Source organism: Kogia breviceps, chromosome 1 (assembly GCF_026419965.1).
Source record: "Kogia breviceps isolate mKogBre1 chromosome 1, mKogBre1 haplotype 1, whole genome shotgun sequence".
In the NCBI taxonomy this organism is placed as follows: domain Eukaryota; kingdom Metazoa; phylum Chordata; class Mammalia; order Artiodactyla; family Physeteridae; genus Kogia; species Kogia breviceps.
The window spans coordinates 44,357,329-44,375,764 of record NC_081310.1 but is presented as its reverse complement, the minus strand read 5'-3'; the positions used below and the strand labels follow the sequence as shown (position 1 = coordinate 44,375,764).

The following is an 18,436-nucleotide window of genomic DNA, read 5'->3' as shown; positions in this document are numbered from 1 at the left end:
AGAATCCAGGCCCACAGGTCCAAAGCCCCCTTCAGGGAAACCAAAAGTCCCCCCTTAGCAATGGGACAGCCAATGTCTTCACACCTGCGCTACCCTGCCCTTCTGCAGGGAAACCATGCCGTAGCCCCACACATCCATGCACCTGTTTGGCGTTAACCAAGCAGTGTGACAGGCTAGGGAGGCAGGAGAATGGAGAGGCTGGGGGCGTGCTCTGAGCTGAGAAGGAGCTCAGAAGGGCCCAAGACGGGGTGCAGCCATGGCCAAGGGCTGCGCAAGGGAATCTGAAAAATAGGGTGTTCTCTCCTGGCAGAGCAGGGCATCAGGAGGGTACGGACAAATACCCTCCCACTAGATGGGTGTCAGGAGACAAACACCACGGGTGAGCAGAGGAGGAGGGGTGACCCCTTGGCAGGGGCTGATTCATAAAGCTGAACAGAGAGAGAGAGAGAGAGGGCCCTCTTCCTGGAAGATTTTGCCCTGAAACCACCAGCCACAGCAGTGGGGTGGGAGAAAGCTCTCCAACAAGGACAAAGGGAAGAAGGAGGGATCTGGTATCAGAAGAGCCAGGGGCGAGGGTCTGAGACCAAGCCGGAGGTCAGTTACCATGAGATCAGTCCTCATGTGCCACGACTCAAGGAAGGAAACAAGCTGTGCTCCAGAAGATGAGGACATGGGTCAAGAAGGCAGCAGAGACAGGTAATATGATGGTTAATTTTACATGTCAACTTGACTAGGTCACAGGGTACAGCTGACCCTTGAACGACGTGGGTGTTAGGGGTGCCGACCCCCGGACAGTCAGAACTTTACATATTACTTTACAGTCAGCCTTGGTATCCACGATTCCGCACCTGGAGATTCAACCAACTGCGGATAACGTAGGACTGCAGTACTTCTTCTGAAAAAAATCCTCATATAAGTGGACCTGTGCAATCCAAACCCGTGTACAAGGGTCAGCTGAATTTGGTTAAATATTATTCTGGGTATATTTATGAGGGTGTTTTGGATGAGATTAACATTTGAATTGGCAGACTGAGTAAAGCAGATTGCCCTCCCTAAAGTGTGTGAGCCCCATCCAATCTGTTGAAGGCCTGGGTAGAATAAAAGACTGAGTAAGAAATAATTCTTTCTCTATTTTACAGCTGGAACCTCAGTCTTCTGTTCTCAGACAGAAACTTCCACCATGGGCTCTCCTGGGTCTCCAGCTACAGATGGGAGATTTCGGGGCTTTTAGGCCTCCATAATCATGTGAGCCATTTCTTTAAAATAAATCTCTTGATTGATTGATAGATAGGTAGATAGATAGGCAGAAATTCTATCGATTCTGTTTCTCTGGAGAACCCGGATACAAGTAACCAAGTGGAAGGCAGAATAGAAGGCCCGTTGAATGTCTGCGGGGCCTGGCAGGGAGCAGCAAAACAGAGGCCAGGTAAGTTTACCTAGTGGCGTCAGCAAGAAGAATCTCACTGACACCAGGTCGGTACTGCAAAGTCTCCTTTGTGTGGACTTTGGGGCTTCCATTTTTCCAATTCTCTGAGTACTGAGAGCTGAGGGAGATCCACGTACGAAACCCAAGCGTTGTTACATTTATGGATATCCCATTATTTCCCGAGTCAGGAACCCACAGGACCTCTGAGAACGGGCATGTGTTACCTGCAAACACTGTGACGTGATGCAGTATCAGCCTGACACACTCCCAGCTCAGAGGACACCTTCTTGCTGTACGTTGTTAGAGGATGTGTAGATCGAAGTCCAGTTCCAGCTGCTGTGTAGAGTGACAAGGCCAGGTAAAGGTGAACTTGGGCCAGATGGAGCAGAGAGGGCTGATTTAGTATGTAATACAGCTGCTGGGACAGGCTAGCAACTCTCTCTGCTGGAAGGAAGGCCCATGTGATACACGGGAGACAGGTAAACACTCACCATCCAGGGCTCAGCATGGAGGGGATGGTCCCACTGATATGGGGGGAGCGTGTCATCTTCAGAGACCCAGGCAGGCACTGGAGATGGGAAAGTTTGGCATGCGGTAGGTAGCATTCCCCCTCACCCCCCGCCCGCCTCCTGCGCTGGGTTTAGAGAAGAAATTGTCTAAAGTGAAGGGTTGGGAAGCTCACAAGGCCAGGAATGGGATCCAGAAGAACATGGCAGAAAGCCAGCTCTGAGAACTGGGCCGTGCACCTCCTCTGGGCTCTCAGCACCTTGAGCCTACTTACCATATCATAAGTGCGATTCTAACGATGCCCTGTCAGCCCACCAGTGATGAGCTCCTAGGCCCAGGGCCATGCCAGGTATCTTTGTGCTCTTTGTGCCCAGCAGAGTGCTTGGCACACAGTCAGGCTCAGTAAACGTGTGTTGAACCAGCAGGGGGTTTGCTGTGGAGTCCCCTGCATAGTGACCCAGAGCTCCTTGCTAAGACCCAGCCTGGCCCTGAGCCTGGATAAGGGTGACCTGCCAGTGAGTGGCGGCGTGGAGAACCAGGCCGGCCATGGGATTCACGACCCTCTGCGTGGGTTGTTATTGTCACAGGTTTGATTCTGTCACAAGAACGGGGTTGCTTTGTTTTGATCAAGAATTAGAAATAAATCGACGCTTATGTTTAGAAGGCTCGGCAAGGACTGTGGTCTGCTTCCGTGTTCGATTCCGCCCAAGTTGTTTTTCCCAGAGAGCGATTTTTCACACGAGTTTTGCCACCCAGAGGAGCGGTGTCACTTATGCCTCCTTCCTCAACTTCAAGTGGAGCCCAGGGCCCAGAGGGTTCTTCTCAAAGTGTTAGTCTGTCACGTGGCCCAGGGACACCCCAGAGCCATGTGGACAGGAGCAGGGGGAGGAGCGGGGGGCTGCCAGTGGCCCTGAGGAACAAGGCTGGGGGGGAGCCCGGGTGGACTTGGGGATTCAGTCTCCTGAGCAGGGGAACAGGCCTGCTGGAGAAAGCGCTCCCTGCAGAACCAACCTACAGGGTGAGGAGCCGGCAAGCTCTTGAGAGGTAAAGGCGGTCATCCAAGGTGATGTATCTGTGACAAAAAAAAAAAAAAGTATCTGTGCAACGTTTGGCTACAAAGAACCAGCCAAGTGAAATCACTTGTTATAAAAAATGATGAGGGGCTTGATAGTAAAGCATCAGATCTGCTTTTATCATGGCCATTAATTAAAATGACCAACCCTGAGAATCCACGAGATGTCACCAAATAGAAATCCACAACATTTCCATAGGCCATGTGCTTGTGGGTCACCAGCCAGGAGTTACTGCTGCACGTGTGTGACTTTCCAAAGACCTACAATTAGCGGGAACATGGGGCCATCTCCGTTCACCAGTCACGTTCTTAGTTGCAAAAGGAATCCACATCAGCTGGTTTAATTGTTGGGAGGGCTGGAGAAAGAGGCTGAACTCCCAGCTTCTAGGACAGCATTCAGCCCCTCATCAGAGAACTGGCTGATTCAGAGCCGGTGATTCTCTCTACCTGCACCAGCAGACGGGATGCCTCAGCAGAATTTCCCCACAGTGACACCGGGAGCTAAACGAAAACCAGTGTTAACATGCAGACTATCCAAGCGGATCTGGATATATGGGGTGTTTTTTAGTTTTGTTAAACCTAAACTAAATCAGAACAGCCAAATATTTTGGCATGAAATGCAAGAGGTATGTGGAATCCATTGAATTCAAGATTCAGAAAAACAAGCAATCCATTTATACGCATTCTATACAATGCTTTTTGCCAACAAAGGAAAAACTCCACAGCCCTGTTTAGAGCACAGACATGTAACAAGAACGAAGAAGCAAACCTCTAGAAACGGCCTAATTCTCAGGCTTTAAAGGCACCAAGCTTTCCCCCACTGACAACTCAGCCTCCCGCGAGAGCCTTCCAGGCTCCTCCAATCTGGTTGCCTTTGCCAGGAGCTATTCTCACCCTGTCTCCACAGCAGCTCTCAGAATCTGTGTCTGGCTCCTCTGTTTGGAGACTGGTTTAAACAGCCTTCTCCAGCTCACTGAACTCTCCAGTCGGGCTCTACAAGCTTCCTTGCTTTTATCACCACTCACAGCTCCAGGGCAGAGATGCTTTCCCCAGCCCAGGCCCTGGAACTCCTGCTGAGGGAAGAAGATCCACACAGTCTGGGCCATTCTTCACCTAGACTCAGCTCTGAGATGCTAATGATCCCAGGGTCAGAATGGCCAAGAGAAGGAAGTTAATCAGATGTGAAAAAGGCACCAGCCAGGCTGACCCCACAGGAAGCCCTCTAGTGACAAGTATCCCCAGGGTCTGGAAAACTTTGGTCCAGTCTGGGTTGTTGTCCATATCTGGTGGTGGGGGCCAGCTGTAGGCATCCCCAGGCAGGGGTCACGTTCAGGGACTTCGTGGGACTAGACACAAAGGTTCCTCTAAGGAGGTTATGGACTTTCAGCCAAGAGGACAGCGGCAGGGGCCATCTCCCAGTGAAGGGGCTGACAAAGGTCAGACATCTTGGTCAGGCCCTAGTGCTTCTCGGAGGGCTCAGAACAGCAAGAGAAGCTTCAGACCAGACCCACATTCTGATGCCTGCAGGAGGGAAGCGAGGTGTGCAGGGCCTTCTGCAGAATGGGACTGGAATAGACTGGAACTGTTGTATTGCAAAGTTCTGGACCAACAGGATCAGTATCCCAATCTCTGTCTCAATGTCCCACCCACTGGCCATTCAGGTGACAAAGAGGTAGCTCCCTAACCTGAACTCTGCCAGTTCACATTTGTTAGGAGATTTCATCGCAGCTCGAGAACCTGGTGTAATTTTCCCTTTCAGACCTTGCTGGCTACCTCCCTTTTGCACCAAAACCAGAACCCCAAACCAAGCTTTCTTACAAGAGGACTTGTTAAAGTGAAATAGGAGAGATGAGATGCTTTAGGAAGGTGTGGCAGAGATTGGTTGCCCGCTCCTTAAACCTATTTCCTCTTATTCTTGGGAGACATGTGGCCACATATCCCAGCCTCCTTTCTGGTTAGGTGTGGCCTTGTTAGTTTGTAGCCAAAGAAATGTGAGTGTGAGGGGTGCAGGCTGCTCCCAGGACTATAACCCATGGAATCCTCCCATTTGTGATCCTCCATGGACACCATGCAAATCATAGTCCCCCAACAAGGGCAATCCAAAGAGGCTATTGCACCAGTTTGATTGCTTCAGTGATAAATGGGAATTTGGAGGTGTCAGAGGTGGAGAAGAGGCTACAGACTGGGATAGCAAGTGTAGAGAGCCTCGGATCAGGGAAGCCAAAAGAGGCAGGAGGATAACTGCCATCATCCTCTACTTGGGCTGCATCCAAAGACGGTAAAGGGACACCAGCCAAATAAGGAGGCCCCAGGAGCTATGTTTGGCAGGAGCAGGGGAGTCTCTGATGGTTGGTGGCTCTTTATTTCACACAGCAGGCTGCACTGTAACAGTCGGCTGTGGGAACTGTAACAGGTTCCCCTGGGTCCTGGGATGCCCTGGCAAATGCATCTCTGTCATAGAGAACACACAGGAGAAAAAAGCCTGCGATCCTCAAACAAAGCCTTTGCTCTTATCATAAGAGTGATAAGACTTTTCACTTATCATAAGCTGTATTGTGGTAGCTGGAGATTTACCATTAATTGTTCAGAATATTACGTTTTGTTCCTGAAATAGAGGCACTAGAAGTTCACATGATAGAAATTCCATAGAAACAATATAATAGGACTTGACTCTAGCCAAGATCTGATACACTGTTTATAGGAATGATCAGAAATTACATAGGAACCAATGTGTCAATGAGAAAAGATGTCTGAACCCTGCACAATGTAGAAGTAAGGTGTCTATAAATCAGTTACATGGGACAATGCAGTAGCCAAACATATAAAAGTCCCGTGAGACTGGGACTAAGAACCAGCCAGCCGGCCACTGGGTGGCAGCGCTAGACACTGCAGTGTGTGGCAGGGTGTTCAGGAGCCAATCATCGAGGTCACGTGTGGCAAGCTATGTTGTGCAAGGTTGACTGGAGACCACGGCCATCAGGACTCTGGGCACCTTTGAGAATCAAAGAGCTTTAGAACACTGGGTCCCCTGTAGTCAAATGGGCCCCTCAGCACAGATGATGTTCTCTTCACCTTCTCTGGGCCTAGATGTGAGTCTTGGCTGAGTCCGGGCTTCATTGTAGGCCAGACCCTGGAACTTTGTACCTCTGGAATCACAAGAGGCCAAACACAGAGGCCCTAAGGCCATTTTCAATCCTCCTTCCCCCGGCCTCCACCCCACACACAACCTTGTCTTCATGAAACGGAAAAATCAGGACCCCTATAAAGAAAAGGAAATCTAAATGCCATCAACTTGGGGAAAAGAGACACATGACTGCTTCTTTCTCTCTGTTGGGAATCTCCCCTTTCACCAAACTCCATTGGAACATCAGAGGGCTCTACGGTCCTTGCCCTGGACCAGTGGATTTTGCCCTGAAGGGGGGTTAGGAAAAGCCTATCTGACATTCTCCAGGTAAGAAGGGCCTACGGCCTGTGTATAACAGTCATACCACAGCAACTTCCACATCACAGTGCTGCTTCCACCTAGGGCCTCACGCAGTTGCAAAATCTTAGAGCAGAAAGTAACAGACTCATTTATTTATGTTCATTAAACTTATTCCCAGCCCTTCCAGAACATACTGATGACAACAATGATGTATTTGAGGGCATGAATAGCAAGTACTATATGAAGGCACAAACCTGGAGCTGTGGGTCTATAGTTAAATTTCTGTCCAGATGATGATGGTGATGATGTGTTTGTGTGTGGGGGGGGTGTATAATTTTCTACTTTACAAAGCAGTCTTCACAATGAGAACTTGATTCCTTTTACACCCAATCTCCTGATGTATGGGCCAGTGGGCTCATGTGACATGTCACATGTCACAGACTGTTGTGTCACTGTTCAGTGGGGGAGGGGAAAAGATGGGAGGGGAGGGGAGGAAGTTTGGTTGTGACAGGCTGAGATTGAAGGCTCTCACCAGGTTGGGAGCTGCAAAATAACCCCCTAGGAAATGCATCAGAAATGCTGCAAGTGACTCCGAAGAAGCTCCAGTGCTCAGGGCCTCTGGAAAGGACAAGCATAAGCACAGGAAATGGGAAGGTGAGGGTGATAAGTCATGTCTGGGGTGCGGACACACACTTCACATGCAATTTGCATCATTTCCTGTACTGTCTGTTCTAGGAATTTCCAAGTTGGCCCTTTCTGTAGCAAGTAGTAGAGGGAAGAAGGCATGCCCAAGGATAAGAGGAAAGAGAATTATTCAGCATCCAGTTAGGCTTGCTAACCTGGATGCTGAATAATTTTAGGTCCCAGGGGAGGCTACATTCCTTTGACTCTCGAAACACAAATCATAGTTACCCTCAGGATGGCTTCGGTATTCTTCATTGCCCGTCATCTGGGCTTTTCACCGACCGCACTGTTCACATACTGCTTCTTGCCCTAACGCTCTTCCAGGATAGTAGAAAAACCAGGAGAAAAGAATGGAGTTGGGTGTAGGAGGGGAGAGGGGACAGAGCCAGCTGTGCAGTCAGGCCTGGGCATCAGAGATCGTCCTGCCGAGACTGGCACCCCTCCCCCAGCACAGAGAGCCCTCGATTAGCACAGTACGTGCACCTTGAACCAGAGAGACTTCAGGGCATCCCAACCCAAAATAGCTTTAGGCTCAAAGAAGGGTCAGGAGAGCAGGTGTGTGGGCTTCCAGGAGAAGCTCGTTGTTGAGGGCAGACACCTCCTCCTGGTCTTTGGGTGGGTCCGTCTGGGAAAGGAGCCAGCAATTTTTGCTTCTCCTGGGGCTGTGCCTTGTACTTGGGCCATGCAGGCTGTGGTCCTTCAGGGTGGGCTTTCCAGGACAGCCCCTCTCCCCTTGCAGGAGGGAGACTTCGTGGCTTTGGAACCCAGGCTGAGGTCCTCTTCTCAGCGGCCGAGGCACCCCAGGAGTTGTGGTGACACTCCGGCCAGCATGCAGGTCCTGGGCATTGTGACCTCAGCTGTTCCACACACAGAGAGGTGGGCATCCTGCCCTCACCTCAGCCTGTAACCTGCAGTGGTCTGGTCCCGGGGGCCCACTGTGGGGAGGCTGGGAAGTTGAAGAACACTCTGGCCTCCTCCATCATGTCAGCCAAGAGGGCAGAACTGAAGAAAACAAACCTGGTAAAGGAGAAACGTTGCTGGCCAATGTGGGGCCTCTTTGAACTCTCACTGGATGGAGTTGGGGGCACAGAGAGTTCCCAGCGAACCCTCGGCTTTTCTTTCTCCCTCTGAGCGTGACGTGGCCTCTCAGGCTGGAAGGAGGGTGGGGAATGAACCCCTGGCCTTGGGGTGGGAAGGACCCCCACCAGGACAAGGAGCACTGAAATGCCCCACCCCTATCTCGCCCACTCCGGGAGCCATGACCCCAGCCAGGCCCGCATTTTACCCGTGTGTTTAAGGCACACAAGAACCTCATCAGATAAATGTAATTATCATCCACAATTTACAGATGAGGAAGTGACGGCTCAGAGAGGCTAAATAACTTGCCTAAGTCAACACAGCAGGTAAGGAGGGCAGCTGAGACTAGAATTCAACTCTGTCTGTCTACCTCAAAAGTCAATGCTCCTGAAAAAATACTTAGACGGCTTCCTTGAGTTATCTTAAAGTGCTCCCACCAGGCCTCACCCCCACCAGCTCCCCAGGGAGAGGGCTGCCTGCTGAACAGGCAGGTGTCACTCATGAGAGGAGTAGAACATGAGAAAATGTGAGTTATCTTGGCCCAGGCGCTGCGGGTATGTGGGCCTGAGCTTAAGCGCAGTTGGACAGGCAGGGTTGGGTGGGTGGAGGGTCCTTCTCAATCCTGATACCTGGCAGCCTGAATCCCAGCCTCCTGTCTCTGCAGAGCAAGAAGTACAAGGCAGTTTGCCTGGAATTGAAGCCAGAGCTCCTCAGAGGAAGAAGCTTGTTTGAGGCCATCCCGGCAGCCAGGCCTGAGACGCACGGGGAGGTGACTTGGAGTCAGGGGTCATTCGCTGTTCCTGGTGGCCAAGACTTGTCCCAGATGCTGGCGGATACATTGAAAGAGAGACAAGCTCTCTGCTCTCACAGAACAAAGCAGATACCTAAATAAATAAGGAAAAATTCAGTAGTTTTACCTATGATGCAGGGAATTAAAATAGGGAGATGTGACCGGGGCGCTGCTGTGGGTTGAGAGCGTCAGGAAGGGCTTCCTCTGAGCTGAGAGCTGTAGGACAAGGCTGAGGACCCCGGAGGGCTGAGGACGGGTGCTGTGGTCAGAAAAATTAGCGCGCACAGAGGCCCTGAGGTGGGAATGAGTATGGCTGTGGAGGCGACAGAAAGCTGAGGCCCAGTGGGCCAGGAAGGGAGTGGAATGAGATGAGCTCAGAGAGGGGAGAAGGATGGAGGAAACCCCTGCACAGGTGAGGCCAGGTTACCTCTGTGCTGACCCAAAGGGAAGAGCAGAAACTCGGGGTCACGCCTCCTTCCTCACCCTCCCACGCCTGCGCTTTCCAATATTCTGTGTTTCTGTTTTCAACCAACAGACATATGACTACAAAGGAGCTAAACAAGAAGGGCCATTTAGCAAACCAGGAGGGACAAAGGAGCTAAAGGTAGGTGTGTGGACCCAGGAGACAGGAAGTTGGATCAACACAGTGAACAGGTGGGGCCAACAGAACAACCGCTGCAGCAGGTAAACTGCCGGCAGCTACAGTTCTGCTCCAGCCCCTGTGACTTCATTCCTTCTGGTTCTCTCTATTTTAAAATAATTTCAGACTTACAGAAAATTTTCCAAAAACTAGTACAATGAGTTCTAGTATACCCTTCCCCCAGATCCCCAAATGTTGGCATTTTATCTTGGGGTTTTTTTTCTCTCTTTCATATTCACACACCAATATGTAACATATATATCTCCTGACCCATCTGCGAGCAAGTGGTTCTCTCAGCTTTCGGTATATGTTTCCTCAAAACAAGAACACTCTCTTACACAGCCACAGTACAATTATCCAGACATCAAAAGCAGGAAATTAATGTTGATACAGTTCTCACCTACAGCCCTTATTCTAATTTCACCAGTTATCTCACTAATGTCTTTCATAACAAAAGAGAAGGTAACTTTTTTGGTCTGGGATCCAATCCAGAATCACACCTTGCGTCTAGTTTCCATGTCTCTTCAGTCTTTTTTCATCTGGAACAGTTCTTTGACCTTGTCTTTTGGGATGCTGTCATTTTTGATGGCAAATCATTTATTTTGTGGAATGACCCTGAATCTGGGTTGTCTGATGCTTCTTCACCCTTAGACTTAGGCCATGCATTTTTTTGGTGGTCACACCACAGGAACGAAAGTATGACCTTTTCAAAGTGCATCACATCTGGAGGTACAGGATGTCTGTGTGTCCCACTATCCTATTTCCTTAATAGCATCCTTTCTTTCCTCCCTGCTGGCATCTATCTCCCTGCTCCTCTTTTGGCAATGCCCCAGGATCTTTCCTTTCTTCCTTTTGACCGTTTCCCTTCCATCCAAGACATTTCTTTACTCCTTCTCTATTTTATTTTCTCAGAATGAACTCAGGGAGGTGAGGGAAGAGCTCAAGGAAAAAATGGAGGAGATAAAACAGGTAAGAGGATGAGACTTTTCAGCTCATGGAGAAAAAGTGTAGCTTCAAGGAAAATGCAATGCCTAACTTTGAATAGTAAAGAAAATCAGAAATTGCATGGAAAAAGCAATCAAACCAACTGAGCCCAAATCCCCTAGAGTGTTTTAAGTGTCAGCAGCTTAGGTTATCTGTTTCTTACTTGTTTAATGCTTAAACCCAAATTTTGAATGATAAGGGCTCTCTAAGATATCTCACTGATAAGGGTGGGGAGATACAACCTTAGTGACAGAGTGAGAGGGGCTGACCTGGAATTTGGGGGCAGTCAGGGACCAACTCCATTGTCCTAATACTCCTCCCCTGAGCAAGCTGCAGAGCAAGAATCCTCTTCTTGTTTCTCTGATGGAATCACCTATAGCATATTTATGAACAAAGGAAATGCTCAAGCAAGAACATGTAATTGAAGCTGTGGTTTGAGCTCTACATGGCAGCCTTGCAATGACCAGATCCAAGCTGTGCCAAGGCTGCTGCTGGTGTTGACTTGACGATACACTCACCCTAGTCCCTTCACAGACTCTTGGGAAGAAAGTGGCTTTAATAGGCCATTATTAAAACATTCCTTAATCTTTATCCAGCTCATTCCAGGGGAGCAGCTGCAGCCCTTAGCTTAAAATGCCTGAAAGACAAGTCCCCATTCAATAATGTGCTTTTTGACTTTCTTCCTCACTAGATAAAAGATGTAATGGACAAGGATTTTGAAAAACTCCAGGAATTTGTGGAGATTATGAAGGTAAGCATTTACTGAGTGCCCTCCATGGGCTAGTACCATACTAGGAATCATGCAAGGAGATGCCAGAGCCTGCCCTGCAAGTGCTTACAGCTTAATAAGCGACCCAAACTCTACTGCAAAAAAGAATTAAATAACAAGTAAGTACCAAGCTAAATGACGACTGGTTGTCAACTAACCAGGGGTTTAGAGAAGTGATTAATGAATGCAGGTTGGGGTAACCAGAAAAGTCCTTTTAGAGGAAGTGAGCCTTAAGGTGAGTCTTAAGGCAGCATTGGAAGTTTAATGTGAATCTAACCAAGAGCCCAGTAAGATTATTTGTGAACTCAGTAATTACTGAAAGGATCATCTAGATTCTAGAATAGCAGTTTACAGACTTTGGTGGGTTTCAGAATCACCAGGAGCACAAATATAGGAAACAGAGCTCAGGTCTTGTGTGGATGGGGCTGGCACCCTGGGGTTTTGCTCATGTTCCCCAGGTAGAAGTTTGAGAACAACAAATGAAGAAGCATAAATAGGCAAAAGCATTTATTTATAAATTTTTCAAGAGTTGTAAGGGGGCATTACTTCTACCAGATATTAAAATCATAATGAAGCCAACTTAATAATCAAATTAAGGTGATACAGCCCAAGGATAACCAGACAAATGAAGAAAGCAACATAGATAATCCTGTAACAGCCTCTCTGCCAGGGATGCACTGAGAATCACTTCTGAGGATTTCTGAAGTCCGTTTACCCAGGCCCTGGCCCAGATGAACTGATTAAAAACCTCCAAGGTTGGGCACAGTTGCTCAAAACTCTTAAGTGATTCAGATGCTTGCTCCTGATGAGAACCAGGTCTTTTTTGAACTTTGTTTACCCACCTCCTAGAGTAATGGAAATAAAAACAAAAATAAACAAATGGGACCTAATGAAACTTAAAAGCTTTTGCAAAGCAAAGGAAACTACAAACAAGACGAAAAGACAACCCTCAGAATGGGAGAAAATATTTGCAAATGAATCAGCGGACAAAGGATTAATCTCCAAAATATATAAACAGCTCATGCAGCTCAATATTAAAGAAACAAACAACCCAATTCAAAAATGGGCAGAAGACCTAAATAGACATTTCCCCAAAGAAAACATACAGATGGCCAAGAAGCACATGAAAAGCTGCTCAACAGCACTAATTATTAGAGAAATGCAAATCAAAACTACAATGAGGTATCACCTCACACCAGTTAGAATGGGCATCATCAGAAGATCTACAAACAACAAATGCTGGAGAGGGTGTGGAGAAAACGGAACCCTCTTGCACTGTTGGTGGGAAAGTAAATTGATACAGCCACTATGGAGAACAGTATGGAGGTTCCTTAAAAAACTAAAAATAGAATTACCATATGACCCAGCAATCCCACTACTGGGCATATACCCAGAGAAAACCATAATTGAAACAGACACATGCACCCCAATGTTCATTGTAGCACTATTTACAATAGCCAGGTCATGGAAGGAACCTAAATGCCCATCAACAGATGAATGGATAAAGAAGATGTGGTACATATATACAATGGAATATTACTCAGCCATAAAAAGGAATGAAATTGGGCCATTTGTAGAGATGTGGGTGAATCTAGAGACTGTCATACAGAGGGAAGTCAGAAAGAGAAAAACAAATATCGTATATTAATATATATATGTGAAACCTAGAAAAATGCTACAGATGAACTGGTTTGCAGGGTAGAAATAGAGAGACAGATGTAGAGAAGAAACGTATGGACACCAAGGGGGGGAGGGATCAATTGGGAGACTGGGATTGACATGTATACACTACTATATATAAAGTATATAACTAATAAGGACCTACTGTATAGCACAGGGAACTCTTCTCAATACTCTGTAATAACCTATATGGGAAAATAATTTTTAAAAGAGTGGCTATATGTACAGGTATAACTGGTTCACTTTGCTGTACAGCAGAAACTAACACAACATTTTAAATCAACTATACTCCAATAAATATTAATTTAAAAAAAAGAATATTGCCTGATTATATAAGGGAAAAGCTTAACTCAGTTAACACTATAAACTGAAATAGTATATAAAGTGAATTTTTAAAATAAAAATAAGTGTGTATTTAACTGGATGGTCTAAATATAATTACAATGGAAGAAATCACAAAGGAAATATTGATAATGTTTAACAATACAAAAATTTTAAAAATTATAACAGAAAAGCACCATACACAGAGTTTAAAAGTAAGCAACAGTTTGGGGGAAATAATTTTCCACAAATACGGTAGACATAGACAAAAGCTTTTTATCTGTAACATACAAAGCTCACACAAATCAATAAGAACCATCTAGGAAAATGGGCAAAGGGTATTTGTGAACAATCCACAGAGGGGACTATTACTAAAAAGCAATAAATATATTAATAAGTTTTACCTCATTAGCAATCAAATAACTACAAATGAAAACAATACTTAGATAATGGCCACATTCAAATAAGCCAAGTTGTAATTTATGACAATTATAAAGCAAGATAGGAATGCTCTTGTACTGCTGATTGGAGTACAAGTTTGTACAAAACTAAAAAGGAATTAGACAATAGGTATCAAAAATATCAAAACTCCATGACTTATCAACTCCTTGACTTCTCAGAATTTAACCTATGAGAATAATCAGAAATGCCAGCATGGGTATATATAAAAAGAAGTTCATCACAGGATTGTTTATAATAGCAAAAAATTGTAAACAACCACAATTTTCAAAAGTAGAGGAATAGCTAAAAAAATTACGATACATCTATATGATGAAAATTCACTATAGGAGACAGAATTTAGAAAGAATACTTTTAATGAGAATAAAAAAGCAAGATGCAAGTAATATATACAGGCTGATCTCAACAGGTGAAAAGAAATTGGTAAGTAAATATATAGAAAAAAGACTGGAAAGAAATATACCAAAAGGGTTAATTGCTGTTATTGAAAGGTGATGAGATCAGTTTTTTTCTTTTATATTCCTCTGTATTGTCCAAATTTTCTGCAAAGTGCATGTCTTATTTCTATATCAAAATGCAAACACAGTAAGTGTTTTGTTAGTGGGTAGGACTGGGTATCACAAGGCACAAAGGAGGCTATTTCGGGCACGGGAACAGCTTGCACACAGCATGGAAGCAGAATGAACGTGAAGCTCCTCACAGTCAGTGGGGAGATCAGTCATAAAAGAAGGATCATTGGGGGAAACTGTGAGAAATAAAATGGAGTGGGCACAAAGGCGGTGGATAATGAAGGCTTCTGAAAGACAGGCAGACAGGTTGGGACTTGGTTGTGTAAGCAGTAAGAGGCCTCTGGAGATTCTTAATCAAAGAACATGCTAGGAGCAGCACTTCAGAAAGCTGAGCTGGCAGCTGCTTGCAAGGTGGCCTGGGGGCACCGGGGGAGCCGGTGGGGGCCGTCTGGAGCAAGAATATCAAACTGGAAGCCGCATCCCCTCTCAAGGTGAAGAAAGCTGGACCAAGTGTAGAAACAGAAGGAAAAGGGTAAATCTGAAAGATGCAGCGAAGGAAAAATAACATTCTTGGTGATTGATTCAGTATAAAGAACGAAGGAGAGGCAAGCGTGCATGATGACACCAAAGTTTTAATCTGGACGATTAGAAAAAAGTGGTGACAGTGACAGGCTAGTTGGGAAGCAGCTAATTTAGAAGAGAAAGTGAAGAGGTCAGTTTGGAACATGATGAGTTTGAGGTGATGATGAGACTTTTAAGAATATGGGACGTTTTGACTCTGATGTTTTGGACCTGGGGGAATATTGACTTCAAGGATATTTGACTTTATTTACAAATACAAATGTCTTATTCAAAATTTATACAAACATTTTAAAATGCTTTTCAGGAGGATATTTTTTGGAAATCATTTCCATCCTGACAGTGTAATTCCTTGATCAATTTTCTACCCCAGATCAGTAAACTCTTCCCAGATCTTTCATTTTTTATTAAAATGGTTTTCCTTGAAGGAAATTATTTTTCATTTATATTTTGTGATATTCAATCCAACCCTGTTTTTGTCCTTAACAGATATTGTCACTAATACTGTCACCATCTTAGAAGTTCTTTGTGACCACTATTTCTATCCAATTTTTCCAGGCCAAATTTTATAGATCTAAAATTTGCCAAGAAGATTTTATTATTATTTCAGTTCTTAATAATAAATGTGAGGTGCCATTTGAGCTACTGTCTACTTTATTTTGTGTTGACCATTTCTGCCAGGAGTTGGGTAAAAGATGGAACAAACACAGATACACAGGATCTACGTACATGGCAGGGGTCAAAACACTGGAGTCAGAAACGTCTTTAGGGCGAGGGTCACGGGGTTTGTTTTCTTTTTATAACTTTATTTATTGTATCTATTTATTTTTGGCTGCGTTGGGTCCTTGCTGCTGTGCGTGGGCTTTCTCTAGTTGCAGAGAGCAGGGGCCGCTCCTTGTTGCAGTGCGCGGGCCTCTCACTGCCGTGGCATCGCTTGTTGCAGAACACGGGCTCCGGGCGTGCGGGGCTCAGTAGCCGTGGCTCACGAGCTCAGTAGTTGTGGCTCGTGGGCTCTAGAGCGCAGACTCAGTAGCTGTGGCACACGGGCTTAGTTGCTCCGCGGCATGTGGGATCCTCTCGGACCAGGGCTTGAACCCGTGTCCCCTGCATTGGCAGACGGACTCTCAACCACTGCACCACCAGGGAAGCCCACGGGGTTGGTTTTCTTGGTTCCATGATTGCATAGGCATTGAACCAAGGCAGATAAGGGTTTTATTCAAGTGTGAGATCAGGTAAAATAGATCCTGGCCTCTGACTCACATGGAGACTTTGGACAAGCCCCCAGTGACTCTGCCCGTGCTTCAGCTTCACTATGGAATGGGGGAGGACACAGGGAGGGGTGGCACGTGTCAGGCATATCCTGATGAGCTACCCCACCCAGGGCTGGTGAGGATTCTTGAGGAAGTAAGATGCTGCGGTGGTCTCTGAGTGGTTTGCAGAGTGAGGCAGGAAAAGGGACTTCAAAAGCCCTTCATGATGATGATTTTAGCTTTGGATTCTCTCTTGAAGGAAATGCAAAAGGCTATGGATGAGAAGATAGATGTTTTAATAAATATACAGAAGAACAGCAAGCTGTGAGTATAACCTGCACCCGTCTCTCCTCAACCCTAAAGAATCTCCTCCCTTCGCTTTGCTAAGTGTCCTCAGGGTTCAGTGGACTCCCAGACCCTTCAAGGAGTTGTCTTGGTTTCTCTTCCCCAGTGGCTTGTAGTCAAGGCTTTCCACAGCCAACCATGCTACTGGTGATCTCCTTTCATGTTGAAAATTATCTCCCCAGTTCTGCCCCTCCCTGACTCCCCAGTCCTCGCAGGAGAGGACCAAAGGATCAGCAAGACGAACTCAGGCTGATAGGAAAGACAGACGCAGACCCACAGGTCCTGCTGAAGAAAATGGATGGAGCTGACGGAGAACCACTTGCCCTTCACAAAAAGATGATGGCACTGCAACAACCAAAAAAGGATCCAATGGATTCCCTTCACCAATGTGATACCTGCTGTGTAATGAAGCCCTCCCTGCCCCTGCCCCGGTGTTACACCCCTGGGTTCCTGTTCCCCCTGACCTCCCCTGGGCTCTCTCACTCCCTTACCTCTTGCTGTAAAGGACTGGTTCCACTACTTTCCTGGCCCCAGGATGCCTCCCTAGTCTTGAGTCCTCTCTGGGGTATTGCCCTATAGGCCTGGGGTGATTCCAAAACCATGACCAAGTAGGACGCAACCCTGGATGCACCTGCTCCCAAGTGCAACTGTATTGTTCTGTCCTTTCCTATAGCAAGACCTGATGAGGTATCCAGCAGGCTGGCCATCTTGGACAAGGGAAAAATGATCTTTCTGGTGCCGTTTCTGTCCTCCACAGGAGAAATGTTTGTTGTGTGCCCCAAAGAACAACTACAATCAGGGGTAGGTAGATCCATGGAAGCCCCTTATCTCAATCCAGTGCCCCGTCCTCCCAAAGGCGGTGTGCTCAGGGGTGCATTCCCATCAAATCTCACCCGTGGTTATGGTTATGCAGGCTCTGCCCCACATCACATCCACTCTGTCTGAGAGGACGTGGTACAGGAAGGAGGACTTGCTTAGCCCAGCCTGGAAGCTGCTGCCTAGAGGCCCCCGTGGAGGGGAGGGTGCCTTGCCAGCTGCTGAGCTGACCTTGCCTCAGGCTCCTGACTTTCTCCCCATATAACAGGCAACTTCCATACCAGGCCTGAGCATCTTTTTCACCCTTGGCATCTGGACCTGCTTTCTGATTTATCTGTGCTTCAACTCCTGTGTGACTGAGGACATAGTTCCAACTTAGTGCCACTGCAGGACCTATCAGCAGCTCTGGTTCAGCCTCTCCCCACTCCTCGAGCTGCACAGAAAATGCTTGCGGCCCTCTTGCGTACCACCCTGCCCCTGGGTCCCTCTACCCAGAGAATAAAGTCTTCATTTAAAGCCAAAGCAGGAGTCAAAGCGTTGAATATCAGCCTCAAACTTGGGTGTGCAAGGAGTGTCACTTTTTTGGATTGAAATCAGTGTATTTCAGAATCCAACCTCTCTTCTTGCTTCCTGAAGGTTTAGTGGAAAATTCTTAAGGTCATCCTAAGGATGATCCTTCCCCCCTCATCCATGCTTCCTTCCTCTTCACCTGGTTCTGAAAATGTCCCAGGTCAAAAGAGAGGAAGGGAGGCCCTGAAGATACCAGATGCCATTCTGCGTGATCCCAGAAGTGTGTGTGTGTGTGCATGCACACGTGCATGTAAGTTGGACAATGGGAGGAGCCCCCGGGCCCAGGGTCTAGCCTGCACTGCTTCCCTCTGAGGTCTCGTCACTAAGCAGGACTTGAGGCTCCACTGCTCATAGGAACTTGGTCTCCTTCTTGGGCTCTAAGGATCCACCCTCCTTATCCTCTGGAAAGTTTCCTCACCCCCCACCCAAAGGAGACCTAGCCTTTCAGAGGCCTTTAAAGGTGGGGACGAGCCATTGACCTCCCACTTCTCCACGCTGTGTCCTGCCCCAAATCCCTCCACCGAGGGAAGGTGA

General features: G+C 47.0%; 1 protein-coding gene across 1 annotated transcript; it reads left to right on the top strand.

The window, feature by feature from the left end:
- Positions 1-8,094: 8,094 nt before the first annotated feature.
- On the top strand, positions 8,095-17,622 carry TEX35 (testis expressed 35). Its single transcript, XM_059056646.1, has 9 exons — positions 8,095-8,133; positions 8,855-8,903; positions 9,514-9,584; positions 10,533-10,589; positions 11,296-11,355; positions 16,431-16,495; positions 16,723-16,918; positions 17,274-17,317; positions 17,601-17,622. Exons 1-9 carry the CDS (start codon positions 8,095-8,097, stop codon positions 17,620-17,622), a joined length of 603 nt encoding a protein of 200 aa, XP_058912629.1.
- Positions 17,623-18,436: the final 814 nt, after the last annotated feature.